Genomic DNA, 25,279 nt, shown 5'->3' on the forward strand with positions numbered 1-25,279 from the left:
AAAAGGCTTTCTGGGGTCTATGCCCAAAATACCTCCAACTAGATTAATGTTAAAGGACATTTGGACCGGGCACTATCACCACCGGAGTGGTCCCCTGGCGCTCTTGCGGCTCTGAAAAAGGAAGGGAGGGGTGGTTAGTGGGAAGAAGCGGGAAAAGTGGAAGAGCAGTGATGTGCTGTTGGCGACCTCAGCCGGTGGGTCCGTTGGCTGGGCCTGGGGCGTTTTGCGTCTGGTAGTCATTGTGTATTGTTGTGCGGGTCTATGTGTTTTTGGCTTTGTTGTTGCAATGTAGTGAAGTTTGTGGTTTGTTGTGCTTCAGGTTTGTGGTTGTGTTTGGTTTGTAGTTTGAGAGGTGTATGCAGAGTGGGAAATTGTTAGTGCAGTTGGTTAGTTAGCATCATCCTGAATTGAGGCGCTGGGCCTCTGCAGTCTCCCCAGGTGGGGCTTGGGGGCATCCCTGTGTCTCAGTCCTGATCTGGGTCTGTCCAGCCTTCGAGGTCCCTTTCACAACGGGTCCCCTCCTCCCCCGTGTTAGGGAGAATTCTCTCTTTAGGCTGAATTTCCTAACCTAGCGAGTCCCCCAGCAGCTTTGCTGGATTTCGGGAGTTTGTTTTTTTCTCCTGCCAAGAGTGAGACTCTTTCTCCCACTCTTGGACATTATTTATGGTGTTCCTTTGACTGTTAATGTGTTTTATGGGCTATAGGGTCCTTTACTCCATAGGGTCTCATGTGTTTTTACGATGTGTGTTACACAGCACCCTCCGTGCAGTAACACAGGGGTGTTATAGTGACCCCACCATAGACTCCATACCCTGGGACTGACTACTGTCTCCCAGGGCATGTAAAGTCACCATTGGCTTTACTAGTCCCAAATTATTAACAGAAACCAGTACAAACCATCATATTGTGGACGTACTGGTCGGGCCAATTCGATTGCCCCGGGGTCTGTTAGTCGAGGGGGCACATCTCCGCCCCCCCCCCCTGATCGAGTTTTGGCTGGTGGCAGTGGAAACTACTTTATATTCGACTGCAAATATTTCCCTATGGGATTTTACCATTGTTCGAGGCTACCAACTTTAATTATTTAGTTCTCATAGCCTCGAACACACCACCGGTTTATTTATTAATTCGCTGGTTGGTATTTTTTGCCAGGACTCGATTCTAAAATGCCGTTTGTGTTCTCTTCTGTGACTCCAACCAAAGTCAAGCCCTTTGTTCCACTTTTTGGCAGGCTTCTCCACAGAGGCCTCCAAAAGTCGTGCCACTTTGTCTGGGTACCACAGGTGGTGTGGGAGGGGGTTTAGGCACCATGGACTGAGTTGCCTTGGTATCTCAAGTCGCACTCTTGTGTGATTGGCCCAAGTGGTGAGCCGGCCGGCTCACCACTTAGCATGTTTGATTGACAGCTAGGCTGAGTGAATGGGGTATGCTGCATAAAAGCAGGGCTTTGGGGACTGGAACTTCAGAAGTCGCCACAGGACCTGAGAATCTGACGAGGGAGAAGCTGAGCCGACCTACCACGACGACACCACCACCGGTGCAGCCCTGCGGAACCGACTCAGCACTTCCCGACGACAGAGATCTCCCGGCTGGAGAGGCTTCTTCCCCTGACTGGTGGGCACAACCAGTTTACCATCTTTCTTCGCACACCAGACCGGTTTGTGGTCGAATTGCCAGTGCCAAGCACCCCGGCAGCCGGATAGCCACTCACCACTGATCCGCGATTCAACGGAACCGCTCCTTGTACCTGAGAAACTCTGCGGCTGGTTTCTTCCCTGGCAGTGCAACGGCCTCCAGTCTTCCTCCCCGACGAGATGCTTTCTTCCCCCGGACGAAGCACAGACTTGCATCTGCTGCCAGGAACAACTGCCCCCGCTGGAGTGTTCTCACCACTTTAAGGTACCGTGTCTGCCAAGCCTCCCTTTCTAAAGATTGCTACAAGGTAATAACCCCTTAACCTTCTGGACTGGCCGCCTTGACCCAACTTGTCCCTTTCTTTGGTCCAACTCCTTTTTGAACCGTTACAAGACTTTCGTGCACTGCAACCGTGTGACCTTGGACACATTTTGTTTGGATCCTCTTAAGCGGATCCGGCCTACTGACTGAATTCCTAGTGTTACTTTGCCTTCCTCCCTTGTTGTGTTTGTGAAAAAGTGTTGGGATCCGTTTCAATTTATTCTGTTTTTCTCTCCCTTTTAAAATGAATTATTAGAGTGCCATTTGCGTTAAGCGCTCACCGCTGTCTGAAAATAAGTGGGGCTTTACTTAAGACTTGTCTAATATTCTTTTAAGGGAGTGTATATCTTTTAGTGACCGTGCTTTTGAATTGCTTACTATTAGTGCCTGTGTGTTTTTCTAGATGTGGTTTTAAATAAATAATTCTCTTTTACACTAAGCCCTGGTCAGTGTTTACTTGTTCTATTGTGTTCTCTTGACCTATTGTGAATACTCCGTATACTGCCCAACTCTTGAGGGAAGTCTGACTGCTCAGCCACAGCTACCAAGTGAATCTGTGTGGTACAGACTGCTACCAAGTGGGTTTACTGCCAAACACCTGTAGTCCTAAATCTTTTGCAGTGGTCCCAGAGGGAACTGCACAGGTTTCTGCCTAACACCCCAGTCTTCCCTTCCCACTCATACGGCTAGTGAACCTGCCTATGTCCACTGCTCAGATAGTGCGGTGAATGGTAATATCCTGATAATTCCACTATAATGTGGTACCTGGGGGCAGCTGTGGGGCGAGTGTTGGGTGGGATGTTGACTCATCTCAGTTTGGGTGTCGTCTGTGTTCCCCTGTAACCGGCATCCTTCGTCCAGGTGCCGTGGGATCTTCTTCCTATCGGGAGATGTCCAGTCTGTACTGGGGTTGTCTGTGTCCACTCTAGTTTATTCATAGTTTCCTTTTGTTTCGGTTTTCAGTTTGAGTCTGTGGTGTTGAAGAGCCAGGTTTTTAGTAATTTCCTAAATTTTAGGTGATTTTTGGTTTTTCTTATATCTTTTGGGAGGTTCTGGGTTTTTGCAGCCAAGTGGTAGAAGGAGGTGCCTCCCAGTTTATTCTTGAGGTATGGTTTAGGTTCCAGGCAGATTTTGTTGCTTGGCCTGAGGGGCCTTATTGGCTTGTATATTGTTATTTTCTTTGTAGGAATTCTGCTCTGTCCACTGATTGCCCTGTGCGTTATGCACATTGTTTTGAAGGTGATGCAATGTTTTACTGGGAGCCAGTGTTGTGTTTTTAGGGCAGGAGTGATGTGTTCTCTTGATAGTTTTAAGAGTAGTCTGGCGGCTGCATTTTGCATCTGTTGTTTCTTCAGGAGGTATTCTGGAGTTCCGAGGTAGAGGCTGTTTGCATAGTCTAACATGATAAAGGCAACAGGGAGTGTTTTGTGCGTGAAGGAGAGGAATGTAGGATTCTTCTTGCCGTGTGTAGGAGAAAAAAACATTTGACTGTTGCGTTTACTTGTGGTTCTAAGGTTAGGGTGTTCCATCAGGACTCCCAGATTTTTTACTACCTTAAATGGTGATGTGGGGTTCCCATTTCCGCTGGCCACGGGATGGCGGTTTCGTTCACTTGGTCTTTGGATATCATGATTTCAGTCTTTCGTGGATTGATTTTCAGGTTGTTAGCACTCATCCAGTTGAAGACTTGATTAGGGTTGAATGATCCGCTTGGGCGTCATTGATTTTGTATATTTGGGCATCATCTGCATAGTTGTAGCATGCAATGTTGTACTTTTTGAAGATTCAGATAAGCGGAGTCTGGAAGATGTTGAAGTACAGTGGTGATCGTGGGGATTCTTGTGGTACTCCAGTCGTTAACTCTTGGAGTGGGTTTAATCCATACGGTTTCTGTTTTGTCTGCTAGGAATGAATTTGTCCAGAGTAGTAATGTGTCTGTTATGCCCATGTCTTCTAGTGTTTTGGTCAGGGTGTCATGACTAACGGTCGAAGGCTGCGGAGAGGTCGAGTAGAATGAGGGCTGTGGTTGTGTTCGAGTCTGCATTGGTTTTTAGACTTATTTTTCGTTCTCCCCTATGCTCCGCACTTTCCAATTTCTCCCCCCTTCCATGCACTTTCCCTTCCACCATGCACTTGCGTTTTCTCAAGGTCACTGGGCCTAGTAAGATCATTGCTTTTGATTCTCCCCCGTTCCCCTCCCTTCACCTGGTCGCCCTCTGAAACACTTGTGTAAGAGCGCGATATAAATAAAATCATGTGCTGGACCTAGTAAAAAAGTAAGATCAAGGTCACCATACTTTTCTTGGGAGCAGTAGTTCACCCAAGAAAAGGTATTTAAACCTTAAGAGAAAGGGGACTTCTCAGTGATATTGCACTGGGGTGCTCTGTCACTATACAAAATGCAGATGGCTATGGCATTTAGACTCCAAAAACAGTGAAAACCACAGGGAGTGAGGAAAAAAGTCCCACTCATGAACTAAAACAGTCCCAAGTCCATCATAAGAGCTGGGGGTATCTAAGGTGGGAGGAAATTAGCACAGAAATTAACATTCTCCCTAGCACTGCTGTGTACTGCACCATTGGTTGGCTGCCCTTAAGACTTCCCAAGCGCAAGCAGGCTACCATGCAATAACAGATACAGGATACTGAAAGAAGACCGGCTACCGAGAGTCTTAATGAAACTGTCTTCCCAGTTCTTATGAGCGCTACTAGCCCCCATCTACTAACTGCAAGATCAGGATAGCAATGCTGATTTAGGATCTATGGGTGTGATGAGGTACCAGCGTAGATCAGGAGCGTAAAGGTGGGCTAACATCACATGCTGTTTTACAAGTGCCAAGCATGTGTTAGTCTAAGATATCCAAGTACAGTGCACGTTGTAACTTTGAACAGTTTGCTCCAGGTGCAACATGTGTTGGCCTAGACATGCAGTCTTTTAGTGCAGTGTCCTTCCCCAAAACCCCAAAAACCATTTAAGTGCAATGTTTCACACCACAAGATCCATCCATGTACAACATCTGTAACCAGTGGGGCAGTTTGTTAGGAGCCCACCCTTGTTGACGAACAGGGTAATAGACACTTCAGCTTTGCCTACCATCAATGTAGGCGTGGACAGAGCATTAAGTGAGACACCAAGAGGCATGGGAGTGGTAATAGCCTGGCTTTTATTTGCTTGGAATTACATGCTTTGCAAAAGGCTGCCATCTAGCAGTTGGCTTTGATTATTACCCATGTGTTTGAATTCTAAAACTGGGCATCAACAGGGGCACTCCTATTACACCATCCCCATCCTACGTGAAAGCACAACAGTGCAAACTACACGGTTAAAACAACGATGTGTACAATGCACATGATGAAACCAAAGCAAGTGATCTACACCGCTCAGCAGGTGATCGCTTGGTCAGTGCAGAGTACTTCCAAAAGAAAAAAAGGAACAAAGCCATGTAGCAATTCAACCACAACTTCAGGTGTACATTAGGGAGATTGAGGTGGAGGTTATACTTATAACATTGGTCAATGCAGTTTTCTTTCCCACCTTATGCAAAGGTAGGGGGTCAAATCAGAGAACACCATCTAAATTCGGCCCATAATGTCATTACAAATTCTGGTGGAAAGACCAGTTTTTTACCCCCGGATCACACTGTAGAGCGCTGCCAGGTGTGCCTAAAGATAAACCCAAAATACTTGGGAGCATCACCAAAAGCACTGGGCAGCATATACAAGGCTGATTCGGCACAAGACTAGGCCAGTGCTCTGATGCAGGAAATCAAGCCAAGGCGCCCAACACCAGCGCCAAGACAGACCCATGAGGAGATGCCACTAGGAAAGGAATCAGATCACCAGCTCAGACTCAAAATAAAGTACCGACGATCGAGAGACTGCACATACACCAGTATACTAGCGCAACAGTAGTCAAGACAAAGAAGTCAGAATAGGCCCATAATTGCAAGGACGCAGTGTGCACACAATCAAGCACTGGAATTAGAAGCTTGGAAACACCACAGCCCATAAACACAAAGGCTTTGCTTTGGCAGCAATGCAGGGAGGACAGTGCATTGTAGGGTCAAAACAGAGCAAGACTAAAGCAACAGCATAACACAAACATGGAGGCAGGTATGCCAAGCTAGAGTAGCATAACCCTCATCTACACTGCATAAGGTTGGTTGGGCTGCCTTTTTCAGTATCTATTGTTAGAGTGATCATAATGCCAATAATTCAGACACTAATTGAGTGCAAGGACAGTTTTGCAGAGTTTGTCAAGAGGTGGTTAACTTACTTTTGCAGAATGGGTTATGAGACCATTAAAAATTAGAAATAAGCTGATAATTTAGGTTCTCAACTTGAGGAAAAGTACAACAGGTGCAATACTTACTTTGGGTCATGGGGTGGTCCGGACTGATCCACAAGCTTGAATTCAGCAGCAAAACCATTGGCACGCGAGTACTCTAGAAGTCCGCTGACAGGATTTGCATTCAGATATTTTATGAGGTCACCAACATGGGCCGACTTGGCAGCATTAAGGTCTTCTGGTGTCAATTTCGGGACATCCGATGTGGAATCATCATTCTCAGACACAGTTTTCGCCTTTGTCACCTACAGAACAGGTCTTACATTTACTTGCGCAACACACAAGCCAGGTTATTTTTAAGTGGCTGGTTAATGAACAAACTAAATTATCTAGTGGCTACACCACAATCTACTAAAAGAGTTGCCCAAGCAAAAGTGTGCTAGGGTACCATAGCTAGCAGTTTGAGGTGTACCCAGCTACAGGAATAGTATGTGGTTTACGAATTAGATTGTTATACTTAACGTGGACATACTTAAGGTGGACAAGAACTCTGACCAGAAAGAAAAATGTCCAGAGACTGAATGGCCACAATGAACTAAAAAACGGCAGCCCAGCACTAAATTGACCATACCTTTTCAGGAATGCTCAACATCCCAGACTCTCCTGCAAGCTCCTTAACGGCTGCTTCGGCTGCCAACTGCTTTGCTAACTTCTTGCTTGAAGCAGTAACCGCTGGGAAGGACTTGTCACCCAATTTCACAACAAACGTAAACCTGTAAAGAGTGTAGAGAAGTGCATAAACAGCATATATCCAAACTAAAAGATCACATGATGGTTGACCAGCAATACTATATAACAAGGATTGATGGATTCTGAACACCACTGGTGTCCAGGTTGCAGAGAAGAAAGCACACTGCAGTTATCGTTTCCATTACTTTGTGCTCAATGGAAAAACATTTGGAGCTCAATTACAGTAATGCACTCCCATGCTTGGCATAACCTTGCCTCTAGGTATCTTTACCTTAGATTATTTATAAGGCGCATCCAAAGTGACCCAGAGGCATAAGGGAGCCGATAAGAGAGAGGGAGGTGTGAGAGGGAGGCAATAGGACAGGGGTACGCCAAGCCCAGTAATTACTAAAAAGATACATAAGCAGCAGTTTCTACTCCAGGTAGGGGTCATTTCTTAACTCAAGAGGCAGAGCATTCCATTTATTATCCAGAGCCTATCAAAGGCAACACTGAAATGCTACATTGGTGTGGTGGAATATTCAGATATTTTACATTGGATTTTTCAAACATTTTCAACATGTAAATAGGTAGTGTCACAAGATTTTTCTTAGGCCTCATTTCTAAGACCCAGATATTTCAATCATAGTTGGTTTAACAGGGTGTATCCTCATTTTATAAGGAGTTTGCATAGCAGAGAGGCAACTGTAGAGGAGTAAGCACTTTAAGCACACATTTGGGGCCTGGGGGTGAACTACACAACATGCAACAGGCAGTTGTGCAACAAATGCCAGCTATAACTTTCAGAACAGAAAAATTGATTACATGGGGTCAGTTAGGGTTCATCAAGTCCACACATTTCAGACCTTTGTGTTTGCTTCCTATTGCATAACTTATTTGTTGCACATTAGGTGCTTATCGAACATGTAAATTGTATTGCAAAGCGCCCACAGGGCAACAGGGAGGTAACAAGGGATAGAAAACAAATACACGGAGGATAAAAGACGAACCAACTAGGATGTGAGAATTCAGAGAGGAGAGGGGGGGAAGGCGGGGTAGGTGCTGGGGTGCCTGTGAGTGAGCAGCAGGAAGTGCCCAGTGTAGGAAGTGCTAGGGAACTTGAAGCTGTAATAAAGAAGTGCGGGCCTACAGTGGTGAAGGCCAGTAAGTGCCAGGCCAATTGGTGTGGGTGGGTGTGTAACGTGTTGAAGAGCTTTCGGAATTTGAGGAGGTCCAGCTCAAGACGAAGGGGGAGGCTGTTCCATAGGAGGGAGCAAGCTGAGGAAAGGTCGGCCTCCAGACCTCGCAAAACGCTTGACACACAAAGTTGGTACCAGAGGAATGTAGAGATCTAGAGGGAGTGTATTTAGCAAGAGCAAGTTGCAGATAACATTTAAACAATGTTAAGAGCATCACAGTAACTGCACGGTAAAACAAACAGTGAAATTGCAATTTAGGACCAGTTGAGGACAGGCAAGTACATTGGTAGAAAACCGAATTCACCAGTTCCACAATATGTGGAGTGTGCTGATTTGCCAACAGATGCAAGTAAAACACGCAGAAAAAAAAGCAGGCAGAGTTCTTACATTTATTTCTGTGCCAATTCCCTTTAACCTTACAGACCTGCAGCTCTTGTTCTGGACTCTGGCCTTTTTGATGTTTACTCCTGAGTGGGTCCTTTTTTTCACCTCATGTGTTCACTATAATTTTCTATGTCCCCTACTGTTTTATGGAGTCTGGTAAACTCCATAGGCATCTGCTTTTGTATTGTGACAGCACCTTTAGTGCAGTGCCACTGAGAAGTCCCTTCGACCTAATGTTGCACTACATTTTCTTGGGTGAACTACTGTTCCCAAGAATAGTAAGATGACCCCTGTCTTACTTTACTTTATGGGTCAAGCACACACCCTATGTGGAGTGCTGGGGGCGGTGGGGGGGGGGGGGGGGGTTACACTGCAAATCCTTTAACCCATTCCTCATGTAACATTACACTAACTCACTTAGCAGTGAGTTTTGTACCACCTAGTGACATGCATCTGCAGGCGGATACCTCAGCTGCAGTGCTGCACACAAGGGAGACTTCTAAAAAATGGCCCCTCTTCTCCCCAAGTCTTTTTTCACCATTAGTTAGTTTCTTCTGGCATTTTACTCTGTTTGCATCAGGTTTGAGTTGTGTGATTTGCCTTTGGCTGGCTTCAGCCCTGAAACCTGCAAAGGCTCCAGTGTGTGGAAAGGCAGGACGTGAGGGAGGGTCCCGAAACGTCCCTGTCCCTAGTTGAGTCAGAGGGAAACCAGTTCCAATTGGCCGGCTGGCTGTCCTGCAGGACAGCCACCCCACTGTGCGATTGACAGCCCAGGGCTGTGAATGAAACTCACATAAAAAGTGAGGTTTTTGGAACTAAGCAGTTGACCACTGGAGGACAACATCCGAAGAGAGAAGACGCCAGAACCCTCCTGGACTGTGAAGTGCCCGATGAAGCCCTGCTGCTGTGCTGACCCAGTTTTCAAATCGACAGGCAAGACCCGTAAAGGATGACTTCCTCCCCTTAGGCTGATGGAACCAACTCAACGGGTATTGAGGTACCAATGTGAGTGCATTGTCTTTTAAAGTGCAAATCTGGCCAGATCTTCATGGGCATCCAGAGGACCCTACAGAAGCAAGCAATCCATGTCCAGAGTCCCCTCAGCAGAGTCCAGGACCGATGGATCAAGGAAATCCTAACCAGAGCTTTGGCACTGAGAAAAAGGCGCCAAACTGGAACAACTTCATTTCAAAGTTACTGCAGGGCTTGGGGTACATTATCCTTCCACCATTTGGGGGCCTCCCCATCTTTGGGAGTGGAATTTAACCCTACACTAAAAGTGGACCTCAACGTACCTGCATTGGCCTTCCAGCTTGTGCTTTCTAAATGAGTCTCCAGAGTTGCTGTGATTACTCTTTTCAACACCCATTATTTAAGACAAGCATCAGAGTGGACTATTGACTTGGGCTGTCCTGGAGACCTCCTTCTGAACCCATTGGCAGTGCTTGTTCCCCTACAGGTTTTAAATGAACACTTTAATGCTGGGATAATAGACAGACTGCATCCCTTTGATAAGTAATAATTGCTGGATTCTCAGTCGGTTCTGATCTAACCCTAACCTTTACTGCAAAGGTGATGGAACATGTGTAACATGAATGATTTACTCACCCCCTTAGTTCATTTTTTAAATTGAATTCCAACTTGAGATTGTTACATCTAATTACTGCTTTTTAAAGAATGCCAATATCTTTTTGTATAAATGAATTATATAACTTTAAGTGTCAGTGTTTAATTGGATACTTGTGTGTACTGAATGCATTTTACAGCTCACATTACCCCTCTTAAAATAAGCCTGGCTGCTCAGTCACACTACCAACGTGTGTAGTGCAGGCATATATTAAAGGTGGGCTACCTAATACCAAGGATAAGTTGTGTAGTCCTACACCAGTTGGACTGCACACATTCTTACACAACATTCCCTCCAATCCCACCATTCATGGGGTGGAAGCCAGACTGCAGGGTGACTAGCACCAATCTTAGGGGAAGGGGAGATGGGGTTATATGGGCATAAAACCATAAACCTATGGTGGGGCAGAAATAGGTATGCAAAACCCCACCACCTCTCCAAACTTTTTCAGCAACAGCTTCAGGAGTTCCAGAATCTGCTGGATGTACCCTCGGGGATTTGTCTGGTTGAGGGAGGCCATTGGGCTGCAGGTGGAGTGGTCCCTTTTGGCATCAGGATTGCATCAGATTAGTCAGCAGTTCCAGACGAGACTGCTCTGGAGACTGGAGACTGGATAGCTGGTCACCATTGGTAGACCAGAGACCTTCAAGAAGCAGGAGACCGCCATGACACGGAGATGGGTTGAAGCAGGAGTCACCACAATCAGTCAGCGACAGGCAACCCTCATTACAGGAGCAGGCTCTGCACAGCTTTTCAGTCAAAAAGGCTGAAAATGCAGGGGCCGGTGTTCCACAAGTTGACGATCTGCAGCGTTCAAGACTGTACCCAGGAGAGACCAAATTAGTTTGTCCAGAGACTTCTGAATCCTCTGAAGCCATGGATCCTCAAGCAGGGTTTGAAAAGGTTGTTCCCACCAGTCCATGGGCTGAAGCACTGAAAGGCCATCTGGAGAAGAGCAGGGCGTGGTTGCACAAGATGTTCAATTGGATGTTCAGCCCATCGACAACCGACGGAGTCTCTCCAACACTGTAATGGCTGGAAAAGTATTTATACAAGGTTTGGGCTGTCACCCACAAGCCAACCAATGGTAAGAATCCTCACCAGTCTAACTGCCAGGGGATGTGCAATCCCAGAGCCTTTGGCCATCACACCTGCCCAGCAACAACACTTTGGCTTGGGTGTGGACTGCCTCCATACAGACCTCGGATTCAGCCACAGACCTTCACTTTTCCCAGAAAAGGGCTTTTCCATACGACTATTCCAGACCAAATCAGGCATGAAGAAGGCCAAGCGACAAAATGGACCGATGTTTATTAGGTTTAGTAGTGTTTTGTGAAAATCAAACCCATATCTGGGCCATCAACACCATGGCACCACTTACCCCACGGAAAGGCAAACCCATTTCACTTTATAGATTCCTGATCCCAGATGACAAAGCAAAAAAAAATAGTTTTAAAAAACTAAGGGGCATGAACCAATTTGAAAAAGAAACCATCCAAGTCCACTTCTGCAGCAAAGGGCTACAAACGAGCAATAGTCAAGTGAAAAGCGCACAGGGTCAATGTGCTGGTCTTGGCAGCAAGACCACGCAGAGCAACAGGTTTGAATCTGGTGTCTGTGCTTAGAAACCAAACAGGTATTAAGAGGGTTATATTAAAAAAATGTTTAAAAAAACGCAAGGATCGCCAACTCAAGCTCCTGAGAGCTTGTCAATACTAGCTGTTTCCAGGGTAACATACGACTTTCTAACATTTTCAAGGTCAATAGCAATCGAAAATTTAGGTCACCTCAGTCCCCCCTTAAATATCGGAATTACCATGGATGGTGTAGGTACCATGGTCATTGAAAAAGCTAAACATATTAGATGGAATGACAAGTATGCGTGGTATAAAAACAGTATCTAAATTCCATCAATCACACAGACCTCTATGTTGTGTCTTTGTAGACGTGTAATTATCAACTTTGTTCCATTGCAGAGTCCCGGTTTAAAAAAATAATTAATTTGTGTGAAGCAATGCAAAGCCAAACTATTACAAAAGTTACCAAACTTGGTGTTACGGGTTCAGGTAAGTATCGTGACACCGATTAGTAAGACTTTGTACGTCTGAAGAGGGTCCAAGGTCGCTTTTCCCACAGTCAAGCCTGAGCCCTTGATCCCCACGGGTTGCAGGTTCAAACACTTCTGCAGTAGGCGACCAATGCTGGTGCAAAGTCTTCCAGTTGAAAAATGCAAAAGTAATCTATGCTGGGCCCCTCTGGACAGGACTGGACGCAGGCAAGCAGATGCAGACTGCCACTGATGCACAGCAATAGAGGGATTCACTTGCAGCGGTCAGACTTCACCCATCTCATGTCTCCTTGATGCTAGGACCACATTTCGCAGAGTTACGTTTTATTGCACAAGCAAAGGATCCCAAGTTCCACACCCAACAGCGACATCTGCAGCATGTTAGCCCAAACTGAGCGGGTCAGCCACTGGGCGGTCCAGGGGCACTTCCAAAGGCTCTTTGTAGGACTCAGAGCCGAGAATGGCTGTTCCCTCCACTCAAAGGGTTGCAACTCCTTCGCAAATTCCACAAGACCGTGCTCTACCGGCAAGCCTTCTTTTAACGGGTCTCCAGTCTCATGAATCTTGCAGCTTGACCCGTTTCTTGGCTCCGTTGGTTTATTCCAGGATCTCTCCGAAGTGGGTGCGGGGGGAGGGGTGGGCCCCCTTCTCAAAAAAGGCCATGTAAATGTAGAAACTCGCACAAGCCAATGACAGATCTGACCAGCCCCACCCATGTCCCCCACCCCCAAGCAGTGTTCCAATCGGGATCACTGGCAGCAAAAGTCATGCATGCCACTCACACTGAAACCAGACAATCCCAGCCCACTTCCTGGCAGCTAAAACCCATGGGCCTGCAGTATCCTGCTCCGCTTTCCTGGGCACTGGTAGTCCATATAAGTATTTTCCTGGCCTCACAGGCCAAGAAGAAGTGTTGAAGACAAGATGGCCAAGAGACAATGTGGCACAGCCATGTTTGGCCACTAGCCAAAGTTGGTAGGTAGTCAAACATGGTAAACGCAGTAAGGCTAAAGTAAATCACACCAAAAATAAAATCGAAAACCTGCTGCCACCAGCTTTTTCCCTTAGGCACACAGTTTTAGTCTAGGGCAAAACACAAAGTGTCCCCCATTTGACTGCATGGTACAATGATAAGAGGTTATCAAAAGTGGCAACAAAGTATCAAGACTAGGGAAAACAATGTTTTCCAGTACTGATTATCCTGAAGGACAAGTCAGGTCCCCCATAACAAATTAGCAAAAGCCAGTGTAGTGAAGCTGCCTTCACTGCAAAAAAGAGCAAATCAAAAATAAAAGCAAAGTTTGGGGGTCATTGAAATGGAAGGAAAGGTGCTGTAAAGAAATCTTTCCTAGCAGCATACCTCCTGATCCAATTGCACATCAAATCCAACAACCTCCCAACTCTGCGACAATCTGGCTTTTGACCTGGCCATAGTACAGAAACAGCACAGCTAAAAAACTGGATGATCTCAGAGACTCGTTGTGGCCCTTCTCTTACTGGTCAGCAGCCTTTAAACTCGTGGCCACCAAATCCTGTGCCAAAACCTCACTGCAGCAGCTCACTGCTCTGCCAAAGCGACCGCTCCTTCAGGTTTAACAGATCCATGAGGGTTCAGACAGCGCAGCTTCCCCAGTCTCATGGTGTCCCAAGGCTCCTGCGTCTCACCCACGCTGTACAATATTTTCACAAAGCCTCTATTCAACCGCCTTGATGACGAGCATTTCCTACACAAGCTAGGCTGACACACAACTCCTCCTTCCCCGTCACTAGCAACTACTCTACGTCATTGCTCCAAGTCTACCAAACCGTTCAAGCTTGGATGGCCACTCATATGCTATGCCTGAATGACGAGACGGAAATTCTCCTGGTCAGCTTGCAAACTACTCAGCAAACTTGATCCAATACAAATCCTTAGTCATCGACAGCATCACCATCCCAAAATGTCAAGACCCTTTGCGTCTACCTGGACTGGACATGCTTTGTTAGCAACATAGTGAACGCCATTGCATCGTCATGCAGCTTACACCGCTAATCAATGCCTGCAGGTCCTAGCTCTCAATCAACAACCGCTTCACCATTCGCATGTGCACTGATGGGCTCAAGACTGGATAAATGCAAATGCCAATTTGCTGGCACCTCGGCTCGAAACAGTAGTAGATTACAGTTAATTCAAAACAATGCTCGGAGCGGCATTGAATATACTGAGCCAAAGAGCACATCTCAGCCGCCAGAATAAATGCACACATCTCCCGATCTTTTCATCTTCAAAACTCTTGCCATCACCCACAAATGCATCTCGAAAACTGCTCAAAGGTACAAAACGTTCGCAAAAGGTCACAAAGGTGGGATCTGCAAGACCTACCCGCACCATCAACTCACACACTTATCCCAGATTCACACTAGAGGTCAAGGGGCGCAGAACTTCCCGGTGACTGCAACTAAGAATTCAAACACCGTACCACTAGCAATCACTCTGGGCCTTCCACAATTAAGACTATCATTTACAAATGAAGTTAACCTTACGGGACTAACATCCTAAAAATTACTGTTTTTATTCTCGGTTTTACATTCTGCCTACCTATGTAGCCAGCGTCTTGATGCCTCTGCATTTAGTGCGCTTTACAAATGAATGTTTGTTAAGATTCATTTTCCATTGTGCTCATAAGGCCCAAACTATTTTGGTAAGTGTACTTTGAATTGTGTGCATTACTGTGGGTTCATTGAGGGCCTCTGGCCCCACTCACTTGAGACCAAGCCTTGAACATTCACCACTCCACCTGGGTTTTGACTAAGCTCTCAGAGCTCAGTGTTCATTATAACTAGGGGGCCCTCCTAAAATCGGTCTCTTCCATGTCAAATGCTAGAAATCCATGGTGCTCAGCGGGAGGACACGGTGTTGGGTACCCAGTGTTCAGTGGTGTACAACTACAATTCTGTTTACATAGAACGCCAACATTTAAGGGTTATAACAGTTACCTACTCCTAAAAAATAGAAACTTGCCAGGACTACTCTTGCTGTTCTCAAGGTAGAACATTTTAAAATGTGGTTATACAGAGGATTGCCATCCTCTGGAGTTAAAGCCGTTCTGATAGCGAGAGATTAATGGATCACAGGGCATCTAGAAGAATTCCATTGCCTGTATCTAGTGATGCAGTTGATGCTGGGGGAGGGCTAGCAGTAGCAATTGTCTTGCGGTAATTGCTAGCACTGAAAAAAGGATGTAGGTCTCATTTTAAAGTCTTGGGCTCAGAGAAAGAACTGGAGTTGGACAGTTAAAAACAGGACAGAATTCCAGCTGGAGTTGGCAAGTGGCCCTGGGTGCCCTTCTCATCCAAGATTTCCAAAGCATTGAACATGCATGATGAAGAAAGATTAACTGCTTGGAGTATGCCAGTGTGGTGCAAGAGGTGATTGAGTGATAAGATTGCATGGTTGCTCAGCAGGGTTCCCAAGGGCTGCAGTGCCATCAGTTGTCAAAGCCAGAGAGAAAAGAAGAAGCAATCTCTTCTTACAACTTCTGCCCAGGACAAGAGAGATCCAGAGACCACAAGATCATTTGTGAATGACTCCTTGAAGAAATTGTTTAGCTGCATAGAATGCCATAAAGTAACCACTTTTTAAGGCATGATTAATCTTGGGATTGTTTGCCTCTTGCTCCCCTGAGCTGAAGCAGCAGATTCAAAGGAGTGATCATAAGCAGCTTGCCATTGCTGCCGACCTTTGGGTATCCCAGAGGACAAACATGCATGAAGGGGTAGCTTTCTGAGGCAGAAAAGAAAAGAACGGGTGTAAGTCACATGATCACCACAGGATCACAAAATGAGATTAGGACTCGACATCCCAAGCAAGAGGTGGACACGAAGTCTCCCTACATACACCAGTCCAGTGGATTGTGTAACCTGTGGAGCAAGTGACCATGTGAGTATAACCCTTTTGGAATAGCAAAGTAAAGAGTGTTCTAGGTTCTCACTTTCCTGGTGAAAGGTGGCTTTAGCTGGTGGAAGTCATTACAAGAATAATCCGCCCAGCAAAACTCCCTACATCACCAAACGGCATTTTTCAGCAATACCAGTAGAATAGCTGCGCTGGCTGTTGAGCACCATTGCACCAAAACTGTTTTGCAGTCACCAAAATAATGGCTGCGCTGTCTTTGCCAAGCACATATGGGGCAAGATGGAACATGGACCACCACAAGAAAGGCTGCCAGTGTTTTACTTATGTGCACCAAAGAAAACAATTGAAAAGCAGCGCTGCTACGCTACCAGCTCAAAATTTGCCATTGAAAAAGTAGATATTTGGCATTTAAAATGGCTGCGCCCTGATGCCCTTTTCCACTGTTTCAACAGTACACAGTTTTGTTCCAGTGAGACCCAGCTATGTCTGAATGACAGGCAAGATCTGTGAAATAACAGAACTTCGCACAAGCGTATGAAAAAAAACAAAATGCTCTACTTTTGCAACAAAATATCACAGCTGAACAATTCACAAGCCCCATCTCTTCAGTTTCAGTGGACCCTTGCCTTGAACAGATTTCTGTGTATAAGAAATTGACTAGGGCTACAAATGTTTAGAATCTAGATGCAAGAGAAAACCACATTGTAAAGTGACAGCCAAGGAAAATTAACCACAACAAGAAAATGTCGGTTTAAAAGTGAATTGTTGAATTAAGGCCCAGTCCTTGCATAGCAATGTGGGTGGGGGTGGTTTTAAAACGCATGTAGGATACATTCCTACAGTCTTGCTTTCTGGTTCAGGAAATAAAAATAAATTTGCTGAAGCCACAGAACAGGTTTTTTCCTGGCCTGGCTTCAAAGGACTATGCTTCCTGGGAACAGGTTCTGCCTCCCTTCAAGTGGACCAGCCACTGGGGCATATGAATAGGCAAGGGTGGTGGATCTTGCACCCTCTTCAGACTATGTGGCAGTGCTCCAGCCTGGTACAATAGATTTCCAGGACACAGGTGTGACTTTCTAGCAGCCCCTCCCCTCAACTCAACTGGAGGAGCTTCAAAGGCAACTCCATGGCAACATTGGACTCAGGCTGGCTAATGCCAGACATGTAGCTGGGGAGTATGCCCTTATTATACTTTCACTTTATTATGATTCCTGTAATGTGCATAAAAACCGCATTCCAATTGTCTATTCCACCAGTTTTGACATTTAAACCCGTTTACGTAAGAAAATGCAATTTCTCAACATGTGATTTGGCTGCACTGTGTTTTACTTCCCCAGGTCGATTTTCTGACATGTATACCAGTTGTTAGGACATTGATAGTTTGATAGTGTTCCTATACGGTTACTCATTTTGTGCCCCTCATACAACCATGCCTGTAAACATTTAGTAATTTCGCAGGCTGTTTTGCTCAGTTTTTGGGAGAGCTAAATCCCTTAACTCTTGCGTTCAATGAAGGGGTGGCAAGTCCCCTGCAAAGCTCAATTACGGAATGAAATCAGAAACTAAGTCTTCAGGGAACACTGCTGAATGTCCACAGAGTAGGTCTCAAACAAATCAAGTCAAAACCCGGAAACCCAAAGTTAAAGGAGTGAAATCTGAAGGGGAATAATTCTCCCCCTGCCATACCTACAATGGAGATTGGGGTAGTTGGCCAAACCCTTTAACCAAGCTAGGAGGAAGGTTTGCCAGAAACTAAAATCTCATGGCACCCTGAACTGCAAATGTTTGCAGAAGGGGGGAACCTTTAGGGATACGTTCAGCAAGGGTCAATGTGACAATGTGATTGAGTGATGGAGTGATGGACAAAGGACTTGGGAGACTGGCCTGCTCCCAGTTGGGGGGTTAATCCCATGGGAAGGTTAGTTACTGCATAGTGAACCTGCAAAGCCCAGTGGAGGAGACCATTGGAGGTTAGTGGTTCCTTGAGAATTCCATCTAAGTGTGGCATATGCTACCAATCACACCTCCGTCTAGATTTGGCCCAGACTAACTTGAGAATTCGACTAGGTGTGGCATATGCCAACAGTCACATTTCTATCTAGATGCAGGTTCAGAATTCTAAGTGTGGTGCATGCTAAGAATCACATTTCTGTCTAGATTTGGCGCAGGCTTATCATTGTGGTTCTCTCGGGTATGGTACTAGTTAACATTATACTGTCCAGCCATGAATAGGTTTAGGCTGCTGGTCACATATCTCTTTAATAATGCATGGTATAGGTCTGTAGCAGTCTAGGCCATTGAAAGGTAAGAGTGGCAGGAGCTTTCTGAAGTAGAGTAATTGCTCTACTCCCCACCCATGCCAGCACTTACAGTTTTGTCGGTGTCTCGTGGCTTCATTGGCTTTCCCTGCTGACACCGGCAGACACATCTTGGAGCCGCCTTGTAGGAGCAGCCTTTTGCCTTGGGGCCCTTAGCCGAAGGGCTGCACGGGCAGAGGGCTGCCCTGGGAGGAGCAGTGATGAGGGCCGAGAGGACCAATGGGAGCAGGGGGCTGGGAATGAAGGAGAATCAGGGGGAGGGCGCGGGCCGGCAGCCAATCGGGGACGGTGGGAGGCGGGGTCGGTAGGCCCAGCTGATTCTATCCAGGCGCCAATCAGGGCCGGTGTTGTGGGCCAGGATGGCCAATCAGGGACGGTGGGAGGCGGGCAGCGGAAGAAGTTGGGAAGCGAGGGAGGGCTGGGGGACAAGGAGGGGCACCAAAGGGAATGGGGCGCACACAATGCTGCTTCTCTGGTGCAGCAGAGGCCCAGAGGGGCTTAAAGAGCATAATTCTACTCGCCACGGCAGCAGGCAGTAAGGGTACACTGGGACAGTCTGCGCAGGTGTGCTGCCGCTACTGCCAGAACCTTTGTAAACACCCTTGGCGCCAAGGCAACGCCGAAGGGGAGTACTTTGAATTGATAGTGCATGTCCTCTATCAGGAACCTTAGATATTTTCTGTGCGCTGGCAACATTGAAATATGAAAGTATGCATCTTTCATGTCCAGTGTTGCCATGTGATCCCCCATTTCAACAGTGGGATTACTTCCTGCAGGGTTAACATATGATACTTTTGAGGTTTGACAAATTTGTTCGCTGGGCGCAAGTCTAACACAGGGTGCATGGTGGGGTCCTTTTTGCGTACAAGCAAGTACACTGAATAAATACCCTAATTTACCTGAAGAATAGGACGGCTTCTATGGCATCTTTCCCAGAAGTGCCTCTACTTCTTGTATTAGGATTCGCAGATGATCTGGCGTCATGCTCTGGGCGGTCTGAATTGCAGGGGGGGGGGTCGGGCAAATTCCACACAGTACCCGTGGGCGACACTCGACACTGGGGTGGCATGGGAGAGGACCTGGATCCGTAGATCATATGGCTCCCCTGGAGTTGGGCATCTGCCGTGCTGCTGACCCCTTGGTGGTAGTTGGCGGGGGTGCTGGATGCTTGTCCCGAGTTCCAGTTGTTTCCCGTATTGCACATGTTTTGTGCGGAATGGGATTGGCCTTGAAGGACCGGTGGGAACTGGGAGGGTTTTTGGGTGATTTTGCAATAAACTTAATAAAAGCTGCATGGGTCTCCGGCTTGAAGCCAGAGTTTCGGAGCCAAGCGTGCCGTTTGAGCAGGGTGCCTTGATCTAGGGATATTCCTGCTGTCCCTGCAGTATCGAGATGGTTTAGTACATTTTGGTTGACCTGCCTGCCCTCGGCCGCGAGAGCGAGTAATTTAGTTCCTGTGGGTTCAGCCACCTCCTGGAGACTACCTTGTATAAGGTTCCACTGTACATCAGCATAACTGGCAAGCAACTAAGTGTTTGTTATGCGTGTGGTAAAAGCAACTGCCGTGGTAATTCGCTTACCCAAGGCATACAATCTTATTGACTCCTTATTGAGAGGTGCCTCTCCCGTAGCAATTGGTCCTCCTGCCTGTTTCCGGGTGGTGGTAACCACTAGGGAGTTGAGGTGGCGTGGCCTTTATAAGTAGGGTCAGTAGACTATGGACGAAATTATTTCTCCACCCTTGGATCAACTGCCCTGGTCGTGCGTGACAAGAGAAGGAGCCAATCTCCTTTTAATGGAATTCAGGAGAGGTATGGCTTGGCTGGACGGAGTTTTTCTTTAAGAATATCCTCCACGAAATCTTGTTCAGGTAGGGCCTCCTGGGTGGTGATTTTAAAATAATCCGCCTTTCGTAAGATGGCATTGAATGCCATCTGATCGTCCACTGGGGAAGCCTGGCGGGCCGGAGTGGAGGGAGAGGAATCCAAACATAGGACATCCATGTCCTAGTCATGAGTAGGGAGCGCCCATGGTTCTGTCTCAACCTGGTGAGTGTTTTCCCAGCCTTCGGTGCGATCCGCCTGGTCATCCACAGTAGTCTTGTAGGAAGGTAGTATCCTCTTCCTCATCACAAGTGTCCTGATAAGTGTCCATTTGGATCTTCTGGGTGGATAGAAGTGAAATGTTCTAGAGAAAGTCCAAAATGTTTAGGAAATTTAGAAGCAGGCCCAAAGGGAGGGTCCTCCCGAGGTCTCTTGGGGGTAGGTTGCTCTGAAAGTGACAAACTTTTCCAAACAGTCCATGCACCCTTTGAATTTTTCTTTGGTACATTTCGATGAACCAGAAGGGTTTGAGGGTGGAAAATCTTCATTTTCCTCCCTATGTCCCCGAAATTCTCCCAATAGCGCTAGCCAAAGGCTATTGACTAGCCTCTTAGTCATCTTGACCAACGGGGTGATGCGGCGCGTTTTAGACGTGTTCCCTCCTTGCATTTCGTTGTCTAGACTTCTCCTTCAGCCCCACTGCTGCAACAATCCAATCGATGCTTTCGGCGATGTTCGGCGAAGTGGGGGCGTGGCGTATGAGTAGGAGGCCTAGCGGTCGATGTTTTCCCTACCGGGCCTTACAGGGCATCTGAGCGTTCGCTGGGCGCGCTTAGACGGCCGGATGTGTTTGAGGTAGTGCCCTTATTTTTTGAAGGCCCAGTCGCAAGGCGCTGCTGCGGATCCAGAAAGGCTGTTGATCTTGAAGATCAGAGGATTCCGTTGAAATCTTAGGCGGTCCTGTTGGCGCTTGCGCCTGTTTCGGCAGAACCGGTGAAACCAGGATCGGGGTTGTGTTTAGTGTGGCGATCTTGTACGCCCCTGTCGCTGGGTGTTTTCCCCATAGCGTGACTCACGTCAGGCCTAGCGGGGTAGGGCGTGGCAGACCTAGAGGGGTCAGTTCAGTTGTGAGGTCTATGGCATCCGACACTGATGCCTGGTCATCACTAGGACCCCTGTCACTTTCGGCGGGTGCAGCAGCGGAAGATCCAGGCCGTGACATGCCGCAGGAAACCCACCGCTTAACGCAGCGCTCCTTAAGCGTTTTAGGTCGAAGGAGTCTACAGGCCACGCTTTGGCGTGTTCAAGGGGTAGACAATTATTGCTCTTATCGTGCTCGTCCTTCCAAGGGTATCTGGCCCTGCAAGAGGGGCAAAACCTAAATGGTGTCCTTTCCATAGCAAAAAGGTAACTGCAAAAGGTAAGAAAGGTGATGACCAGACCTAGGGGGCAAAGAAGGGGGAAGAGGAGAGACAGCAGAAAGGATGACCACCCCAACCCCACTCTACCTACTGTGTAGGCCAGCCCGAGGACGTCCCTGCAGCCGGAGTTTAGGTGTCGAAGTCCACTGTCGTCTTAGTAACTTTTGACTGTGCTATGCCTATCAGGGGATAATCGTCAAAGTGGATAAACAAGGTATAACAATGTCTTCTAAAAGCTGTGCAATAGGGCAAACAGTTATTTGGGCGGAAAAATATCTGAAAGACCTCGGCGCGTGAGGGAGTTTGGGTACACTACACATCACGATAGGGATAGTGAGAATATATATATAGTATTTCTGATGCTTGCATCTGCTTACAATCACATGCTGTGCATAGGCTGATATCTAGTGGAAGCTGCAGCGTATTTTGTTTTTGAATCTCGAAAACAAAAGTCGACAGGCCATGCCAGTAATAACTATCCTAGTGCGACCTCCACTGTATACATGATACCTCATGTGTTGAGGTCCCTCAGATTGTAGTGAGTACAGTCGCATCCAAGCAGATACATATCAGACAAGCTCATAAGCATCCATGCCCCTTCTCTCTGAGAGGGGTGCATGTTAATCTAAGCAGAAACAGTTGAGTAATGTATCCCTTCTGAGGCTTATGGAATCTGCTTGTGTTAGGTGGTGGGAATGTGAGAAGGTTCATGGGCAAACAGGTCTTGGAGCCACTTGTCCCACCTGTGTTATCTGTCTTGGAGTGTCAATGCAGTAGTGCGGAGTGAAAGTGTATGGAGCTCCAAGTAGCTGCTTTGCAAATGCGGTCTAGAGACATCTGCAATGAAAGCCAGAGTGGCTCCTGTGCTCCTTGTGGAGTGAGCTCTGGGCGTAAAAGGCAGTGTCTTGTCTGATAGGGAATAGCACATCTGACAATCCACCTAGAGATGGCATTATTTGAAATGAGATCCCTTCTCTGCCTGGCGCTATGAAGACAAACAGTAGATCTGTTCTTAGCGGTCTGGTCTGGTCTACATAGTACAGGACCACTCCTCACATCTAGTGTGTGGAGTGTTACCTCAGCTGAGCTTGTGGAAGAAAGCTGGTAGCTCAATAGACTGGTTTATGTGAAATTTAGGGGAGAACCTAGGGTGCATACGTAAAACCAGCTTGTCTGTGTAAAACACAGAAAGGATGGTGCACTGACAATGCTTGCATTTCACTAACTCTTCTTATGGAAGTGATGGCACCTAAGGCAGTTTTAGAAGTCAGGTGTTTGAGACTAGACTTGCGCATCGGCTCGAAAGGGGGTCCCATGAGCTTAACGAGTACAACATTGAGATCGCATGCTGGCGGTGGGTTGGCAATTGGAGGGTGGAGTCTTTACTCCCTCCATGAATACCTTAATGACAGGTACCTTCCACCATGAGACTTTACTGTGGAAGTGTTATAGGCCGACAAAGCCACCAGGTGGACCTTTAACGAGTTTAATACTAACCCTGCATCTAGCAACAGGAGCGTATAAGTTAGAATGTGGGAAGGAGTACATTCTATGGGGTTGATTTGTTTAGCCTGGCACCAAATTACAAATCTCCACTTGTCAAAATAACAGTGCCTATTGTTAGGCGTTGATTCTTTCAAGATATCCATACATCTTTGTGGCAGATCAAGATGTCCAAACTAGGACCTAAGGAGCCATGCTAATTGAGTGAGGTTGAGGGTGCACTGTTAGTCCACCGTACTGAAGGTTTAGGTTGAAATGATCTAAAAAAAGGTCGAAATGACCAAAAGTTCGAAAAATGCTGCCACCAAAGGATCAAACACCAAAAGTTTGATCCTTTGGTGGTAGCATTTAATGAAAATGGGGGCTGCAGGGGTGTCCCCCGCATTGCCCCGCTCACTATACTTTATGGTATAGTGAACAGGGGCTGTGGGGGACACCCCTGCAGCCGTCCCGTGTTAAAAAAACGTTTAAAAAAAAGGACCCCGCAGCGCCGGTTCCCGTCACGGAAGTGAAAGGGAACTGGTGCTGCAGGAACCAGCGTGAAGAAGGTAAGTGGGGTTTGTTTATGTTGGTGGTGTGGGTGGGGGTGTGCTGAGGGTGTGTGCGCTTCGGAATTATCGGGTCTGAAATGACCGAAAACAAAGTGTTCGAACTTTTGGTCATTCAAACACTTTCGGTCATTTCATTTTCGATAATTTGAAATTCAGTCAAATCACTTGGATTCGTACTGAGTGAGCAGATTGTACAGGCACAGGAGTTTGATGGGATCGCACATGGCCAGTTTACGCAGATGTGGATACCAGGGCTGTCTTGCCAACATAGGAGCAACTAGGACGAGCGTCACCTGCTCCTTGTGGATCTTGTTCACCACCTTCCTCATTAGAGGTGTTGGGGGAGAGGGGCGTAAGCAAATCTCCCCGACCAGTCATTCCCTAGGGCGTTCCCCTTGGAGCCTGGGGGAACCTGGACGCGAAGTCTGGGCATTGTCTTTTTTCGCTTGTAGCAAAAAAGTCGATTGGGGGGAACCCCATTGAGAGAAGAGGTGTTCTACTACCCCAGCGTGTAGTTGCCACTCATGTTCTTCTGGTAGGGGATCGCTGCAAAGTCTGCGAGAGAGTGGAGTTCCCCTGGAACGTGCTGCGACGATAAGCATATCTTCCGTTTGAGTGCCCATTTACAAATTTGTTGCGCAAGCCTGGACAGATTTGTAGAACACGTGCCCCCGCTGTGATGTCAGGATTTGCACAGATTGGTTCGCTAGGTGAGATTCGAACACCTGAAGGGCTTTGAACACTGCCAGTAGTTCTAACAGATTGTGGTTCTGTGCTGCGCGACCACAGACCCAGAGGAGTGTTGTGAAGGCAGTGGGGCAGTAACATTTTGGACTCTTTCCTAAGATGGAAAACCCAACCCCTCGGGTTGGTATGGCAGCTCCTAGGAACTGTTTGGTCGTGCTTGGCACAAGGCTTGATTTTTTCTCGTTGATGGAAAAGCCCAATTGGAAGATTAGGTTGATTGAATGTTTTGCCTGCAAATTTGTCTCCCCTGTAATCAGCCAGTCCAGATAGGGTATACTATATTGCCTCCCTGCACAGGTGTGCTGCCACTACCACCAGTACTTTTGGGAATACCCTTGGAGTAGATGATAGGGTAGCCTCTTGAATTGGTAGTGCTGAATGGCTCTCTAAACACAATGATCTTCTTTGCGCTGGTTAACTGCTAGTAAATCTTGGATGTCTTCTCACTTCCTTACTCTTAATGCAGATAAAACTGAACTCCTTTTCTTCCCTGCCAACACTTCCTCCTCCGTCTGCTCCTCCTTCCATTCCCCTTCTCTCATGCCCGCAACCTTGGTCTGCACACTGACCCACCTGTCTCACATATCCCTCACTGCCAGATCTTGCCGTTTCCACCTCTACAACATCTGTAAAATTCATCCTTTCCTAACTTTCCAAGCTACCAAACTCATTATCTCCTCCCTCTTCTCCAGGCTTTTCTACTGCTCTACTCTTCTCTTTGGACTCCCCATCTCATCTCTCCCCCGTCAAATCTGTCTACCACTCTGCCA

General features: G+C 47.0%; 1 protein-coding gene across 2 annotated transcripts in view; it reads right to left on the bottom strand.

Moving 5' to 3' along the window:
- Positions 1 to 25,279, bottom strand: part of ADAR (adenosine deaminase RNA specific) — a 338,180-nt gene that overhangs the window by 271,805 nt on the left and 41,096 nt on the right. For both annotated transcript variants that reach the window (XM_069652057.1, XM_069652051.1), the window contains exons 5-6: positions 6,876 to 7,017; positions 6,329 to 6,549 (exon numbers count right to left, since the gene is read on the bottom strand). In XM_069652057.1, the coding sequence (XP_069508158.1) occupies positions 6,329 to 6,549; positions 6,876 to 7,017 (363 nt within the window). The remainder of the gene's footprint in view (positions 1 to 6,328; positions 6,550 to 6,875; positions 7,018 to 25,279) is intronic.

Source organism: Ambystoma mexicanum, chromosome 1p (assembly GCF_040938575.1).
Source record: "Ambystoma mexicanum isolate Mex_15411 chromosome 1p, UKY_AmexF1_1, whole genome shotgun sequence".
NCBI lineage: Eukaryota > Metazoa > Chordata > Amphibia > Caudata > Ambystomatidae > Ambystoma > Ambystoma mexicanum.